This window comes from Pinus tabuliformis, chromosome 3_1 (genome assembly GCF_031772625.1).
Source record: "Pinus tabuliformis cultivar Carrire ecotype Pingquan chromosome 3_1, CPIR1, whole genome shotgun sequence".
Classification (NCBI taxonomy): domain Eukaryota; kingdom Viridiplantae; phylum Streptophyta; class Pinopsida; order Pinales; family Pinaceae; genus Pinus; species Pinus tabuliformis.
Genome location: NC_142301.1, coordinates 747,373,904 through 747,380,511, shown reverse-complemented (window position 1 = coordinate 747,380,511; position 6,608 = coordinate 747,373,904). Strand labels below are relative to the sequence as shown.

General features: G+C 37.3%; 1 protein-coding gene across 1 annotated transcript; it reads right to left on the bottom strand.

Moving 5' to 3' along the window:
* Nucleotides 1–998: 998 nt before the first annotated feature.
* On the bottom strand, nt 999–1,790 carry LOC149189523 (disease resistance protein RPV1-like). The gene is made up of 2 exons (XM_089410262.1): nt 1,725–1,790; nt 999–1,556 (listed from the first exon to the last, which is right to left on the bottom strand). The coding sequence occupies exons 1-2, from the start codon at nt 1,788–1,790 to the stop codon at nt 999–1,001; spliced, it is 624 nt and encodes a 207-aa protein (XP_089266388.1).
* Nucleotides 1,791–6,608: the final 4,818 nt, after the last annotated feature.

Here is a 6,608-nt window from a genome sequence, read left to right as displayed (position 1 = left end):
AAAACCAAAATGTAAAATCATGTGGAGACAGAAACCTGACCTATGTACTCTCTTTTTATTTTAATGAAAAGACTATTTTTTTTAGCTGAACAAAAAAAATCAACAAATCAGCGTTAGCTTTCACCTAAGATTTTGCTGGCCATAGTATATTCAATTTGTTTCCCCTCACTTCTAAAACCCTTACAAGCCAGGGAGGCAAGCAGTTGTACGGATAGTCACTCCAGCGTAGCCATATCAGATTTGGCGCCTTCACCTTCCTCAATATGCTTTGTAAATCATAATCTTTAGCTGCAACGAGTTGTAACTTACTTAAAAGATACGGTGAAGAGCGCCAAAGTTTCAATGATTGTGATCCTTCTTTTGAATTAGATAGTTCATCACACTTTAGTCTCACAACCATCATAACCCCACGCACCTCGGTTATTACTATTGCATTCTTTGAAAACAAAGAACAAGAATTAAATAGATCCAAGTATCGTTTCAGTCCAGGAACCATCCTCACTCCGCCCATTTCAGTCATTACCTGTTCACCCGTGAAAAACAAACATCAAACAAATTAAACCTAGAAATAGGATCTCTTTTTCTGCTTGTGTTTGTGTTGAATAGAGGAACATTGAAGTTGTTGACAGAATTAGGCTTCGTCCACTGTTTGACGGTAAAAATGTTGGAATTTGATAAAAAAAATTCAGAAAAATTGGTAGTACGAACGTTTAATGGGGTTTTTAATAATGGAAATATAAAAAAATTGTATCCAAAAATTTCAAGTGTAATTTGGATTTACAAAAAATTCCTATAAAATTTTATCAAAATCTTACCAAGACGCCAAAGATGATGCAGGATTACTCCAGAAGACTTTTTCTGATCCGCAATTTGTCTTCCCAAGTCTCTTAGGTCATGGTGCATTCTTATGGTATTATTTTCGCCTACATTGACAAGGCACTTATCCCGCAGGTTTAGGAACCCCACCAATCTGTGCCAACCCGATCCGTCCCAAATTCTTATGGCCATGTCCCTGCCTTTCCTCCTTTGTCCAGAGCATCGTAACTTATCTTAAGCCTCTTCAGAATATCATCTGGAAGTTCAGTTTCGCGAAGCTTGTCCAATTGACATTTCCAATAAGATTGGTCGTTCTTTCCACAGAGAAGTGCCCCAAACACCTTCAAAGACAAAGGCAATCCATCGCAGGCTTTGCAAAACTCGTCTACAAGGTTCTCGAATCCTACCAGTGGATGAGGCTGCAAGAAGGCATGCGAATAGAAGAGTTGTCGAGAGTATTGATCATCGAGGCCTGTTAACTGATATATTGATGACTCTGCTATTCCTGAGCTTGTGAGGACATTCTTGTTGCGAGATGTAACCAAAATCAAGCTATCAGAATGGAGGAGGCTGGTCACTGGAAAAAATGCATGTAACTGATATGCATCATCTACATCATCTACATCATCTAAAATTATTAAAGCATGTGAAGATGAAAGACGTTCTTTGAGAATATCTATGCCTTTTTCAATGCTATCTATTTGCTCAGTTCTTTGTGTCAAATCCTTAAGAAGTGTGCTCTGCAAGGAATTTAAAGAGCTTAGACGCACTGTCTGTTGAAATTGTAATTTCAACTACCGTGCAACACTATTAAACAACGACCGTAAATTTTGAAAACCGTTGTCAGTTCCCCGCACCGCCATTCACCGGATAGTGGTATTCCTCGGAGGGGCAGCGATCACAATCACCATCTGACACGTGGCCACAGAAAATGTTTCAAAACCGCCCTTCTCCGGCGCATAAATTTCGTGCATTTTTGACCTCCAGGGAAATTGCGACAACCGTTCGATTAAAATCAAGGTTTGAAGCCGTTCAATGGAGGTCAACAGTTGATGTACATTGACGAACAGTTTTTCAGTAACGTGATTAATGAAATTTACTGATGTTCGTAGATTGTAGGTAAAAGGTCTTTAATTTTATTGTTTTTTATTATTCACGGGATATGTAATATGTAGTGTTTTTCTTTTTGTTCATTGTATGTGTAATGAAACGCACAACAGTGCGAAGTAAAAAAAAAGAAAGGGAAAAACAGAGCAACGAATGTAATATGTAAAAAAGGTTTTTTTTTTTTTTATAGCAGATTGAATGTAATCTCTGTTGTTGAATATGATATGAAATGAGAAATGCAACAACGCGTATGTATTGAAGAAATTTTTTTACACACAACAGTGTAAAAAAATTTGCAGCTGAGATAGAGTAATTTTCTGGAAAGACAGAGTAAATTTTTTTTGTTTTAGAACTGCATCTGAAGCAGTCTCTGGTTGTAATCCATGAGGCAGAGAAAGAATCTTGTAACCACAGTTTTATTAATGAATACATAGTTTTTATGTGTGTGAAAATCTCTATTCTCTGGAAACAAATTTTTAGCTTCCCTGTGTGTTAAAACAGAGCATTTTTTTTTTGTTCAAGTTATTTTTGTTTTGTAATTAAATAGAAAATTCTCAACATGGTATCAGAGCTTGTCCAGGCTCTTTGAAGGTGTCAAAGAAGCTAAAGGAAGGTTTCTTGCTGCAGCAGCTTCTCCCGCAGAGTGAAGACTTAGTCAAAAAAATTCAAGGTATTTCTCAAGATTAGTTTTTGTGTTACTGTCCTCACAGTGAGTTATTTTAAATACACAGTCAAATATTTGAAGCATAGTTAAGGAGTGCAAGAATCGTTGGAGCCAACACTAACATGGGTATCTTTAATACTCAACTCCCACAATTTAATGGGAAAAACTATGACTATTGGGCAATAACTATGAGAGCTTTGCTTGCTTCCCAAGACTTATGGGATGGCTTTGAAGAATTAGTAGATGAAGATGAGCTTAATAATTTAACTCAGGCAGAGAAAGAGCTGTTGAAGAGCTATAAGAAGAAGTATTCTAAAGTCCTCTATCTTTTGTATCAAGCAGTGCATGAGAGTGTGTTTCCAAGGATAGCAGCAGCCAAGACATCCAAAGAAGCATGGAAAACTCTCAAGATAGCCTATCAAGGCATGGAGAAAGTGAAGACAACAAAATTACAATTGCCGAGGAGAGATTTTGAGAATCTATGCATGAAGGAGTCAGATAATATTGATTCATTCTTCACACATGTGATTGGTTTGGTCACATAGATAAGGTCTCATGGAGAGATTCTTGAAGAAAGGAGGATTGTGGAGAAACTATTGAGGATCTTACCCTCAAGGTTTGATCTGATTGTCACTACCATAGAAGAGACAAGGGATCTCACAAACTTCTCAATTGATGAACTACATGCATCACTGATAACACATGAGCAGAGATTAGTAGAAATGAAAACTCATCTCTAGAACATGCCTTCAAGACCCAGATGTCCTTTGGAAGAGGAAGAGGTCATGGCAAAGGAAACAAGAGAGGAAGAGGCAGAAGCCAAAACAGAGGTGGAAGGAACAGTCCAGCAAATGCTCAAGGAAGAGGCAGCAATCCAAATCAGAACCAAGGCCAAGGCAGCAGCCAACAAAGTGGACAACATCATGCTCAAGGACAAAGGTATGATAAATCCGATGTCCAATGTCACTATTGTAAAAAATATGGGCATTATGCAAATGAATGTAGGAAGAAACAACATGATATGAGTAATAGAACTAGTGCAAATTTCACTAGAGAAAATATCAGCCAAAATAATTTGTTTTTAGCTTGTAATATCGCTGAAGAAAAGAGTGAAGATGTATGGTTTCTAGACTCCGGTTGCAGTAACCATATGACAGGAAACATAGCCCTGTTTTCCATGTTAGATCGGAATGTGAAGTCACAAGTCACACTAGGGACAGATAATAAAGTTTTTGTTACGGGAAAAGGAGAAGTAAATGTCTTAACAAAGAAAAGTGAGAAGAAAACCATAGCGGATGTTTATTATGTTCCTGGAATGAAATTTAACCTCTTAAGTATTGGACAACTTGTTCAAAAGGGGTACAATGTCTTCTTTGTGGATGATGTATGCACCATCATGGATAGAGCACCTAGCAAACAATGTATTGTTGAAGTGAAGATGACAAGGAACATGATGTTCCTTCTCAGAATGAAGGCAGATTTAAAAAATAAAGAAGTAATTGCAGCAGTGACTCAAGAGGCTTTCCAAAATGAACCAAAGGATGAAAATTGGTTGTGGCACTTGAGATTTGGACATCTCAACTTTGGAGGTATTAATTTGTTGAGTAGAAAAGGAATGGTAAGAGGATTACCATTGATAGAGAAACCAAACAGCCTTTGTGAAGGTTGCATCTTGGGGAAACAACACAGAGAAAGTTTTCCATCAGGGAAAAGCATAAGGGCAAAATCACCCTTAGAAATTGTTCACTCATATTTATGTGGACCGATGCAAAATCCATCACTTGCAGGCAGCCACGACATACTAACATTTATTGATGATTTTATTAGAAAAACTTGGGTTTATTTCCTTAAGAACAAAAGTGAAGCATTTGAAAGATTCTGCAATTTCAAAGCACTTGTGGAAAACCATAGCGGGCTGCATATCAAAGTTCTAAGAACTGATAGAGGAGGTGAGTATATCTCCAAATAATTTCTACGGTTTTGTAGAGAAAATGGAATTCATAAGCAGTTTACCACTAGGTACACTCCACAGCAAAATGGAGTTGCCGAAAGGAAGAATAGAACAATCATGGATATGGCGAGGAGTATGTTAAAGGCAAAGCATTTGCCAAATGATTATTGGGCTGAAGCTGTACATTGTGCAGCATACATTTTGAATAGATGACCTACAAAAGAAGTCATGAATAGAGTGCTGGAAGAAGCATGGAGTGAGACAAAGCAAGGAGTCACCCACATGAAAGTTTTTGGATGTGTGGCTTATGCACACATTCCAGATCAGCTAAGGAAGAAGTTGGACGGTAAAGGGGAGAAATGTATTTTCATTGGATACAGTGAGGAATCCAAAGCTTACAGGTTGTATAACCCATCCACCAAGAAGCTTATTGTGAGTAGAGATATTCAATTCATTGAGGAGGAAGCTTGGGATGGAAGCATAGAGAAAATAGTGAATGTTAAAAACTTTTTGTCTCATGATGAACATGATGAGGAGATGGCTGAACTACATCCTCAAACAGCAGCATCAATACAAGGACAACAAGGGACACCCTTGAGGAGAAATCAAAGTACTTCTCCAAGCACACCACAAGTAGGAAATTCAAGTGCTTCTTCAAACACTTGCACATTAAATGAAAGAGGTAAGAAGTTCAGAAATTTAAGTGATATTTATGAACAAGAGGCAGCAAATGAAGGTATGAATTCTTTGTTTGCTCTATATTGTCATGTTGATAATCATGTTCATTTCGAAGAAGAAATTAAGGATAGGAAATGGATAGAAGTTATGGATGAGGAGATCAATGCCATAGAAAGAAACAAGACATGGGATTTAGTTGAATTACCAAAAGGAAAGGAAGTCATTGGAGTTAAATGGGTCTACAAGACCAAGAGTAATGCTGAAGGCAAAATAGAAAGACACAAGGCAAGACTGGTTGTCAAAGGATATAAGCAGCAGTATGGGAGAGACTATGAGGAAACTTTTGCACCGGTTGCTAGAACGGAAACCGTGAGAGCAGTGCTGTCCATAGCAACACAAAACAAGTGGAAAGTTTACCAAATGGACGTGAAGTCATCATTCCTAAATGGAGTGTTAATGGAAGAGGTTTACATTGAACAACCTCTAGGCTATGAAAGGAAAGGCTAAGAATACAAAGTGTGCAGATTGAAGAAAGCTCTTTCTGGGCTGAAGCAAACACCAAGAGCGTGGTATAGTAGGATAGATTCCTATCTATTTGAAAATGGATTTGAAAAGTTTGAAGGAGAACCCACCCTCTACATCAAAGAAAAGGATGGTAAAATATTAATTGTTGTGTTATATGTTAATGATGTTATTTTCACAAGTAATGATGATTATCTTATTGAAAATTTCAAAATAGTCATGAAAGAAGAATTTGAAATGACTGACATGGGTTTGCTGAGATACTTCTTAGGAATAAAAGTATAACAAAATGGAAATGGTATTTTTATCTCACAAGAAAAATATATTAATGAAGTGTTGGAAAGATTTAATATGTAGGAGAGCAAAGCAGCAATCACTCCCATAGTGATGGGATTAAAACTCAGCAAAGAGGACAGCGGCAAGGATTTTGATCCTAGTTTGTACAAGAGCGTAGTTGGCAGCCTCATGTATTTGACTGCAACTAGCTGGATATAATGTAAGCTGTTAGTTTAATTTCCAGATTCATAGAGAGTCCAAAAGAAGCACATTAGCAGGCAACAAAAATGATTCTGCGGTATGTTAAAGGTACTAAAAGGTTTGGCATTTTATATACTACTTCAGAATGTTCAGATTTAGTTAGATACACTGATAGTTATTGGGCTGGAAGTGTAGATGATCAGAAAAGCACATCTGGTTATGTTTTTCACATGGGTTCAGGAGCGGTTTCATAGGCTTCTAAAAAACAGCCTATTGTAGCATTGTCTATAGCAGAAGTAGAATATGTGGCAGCTACAACAACAGCATGTCAAGCAATTTGGATGAGAAGAATGTTAAGGAGCTTATGCCAAGAACAAACAAAAAAAACTGTAA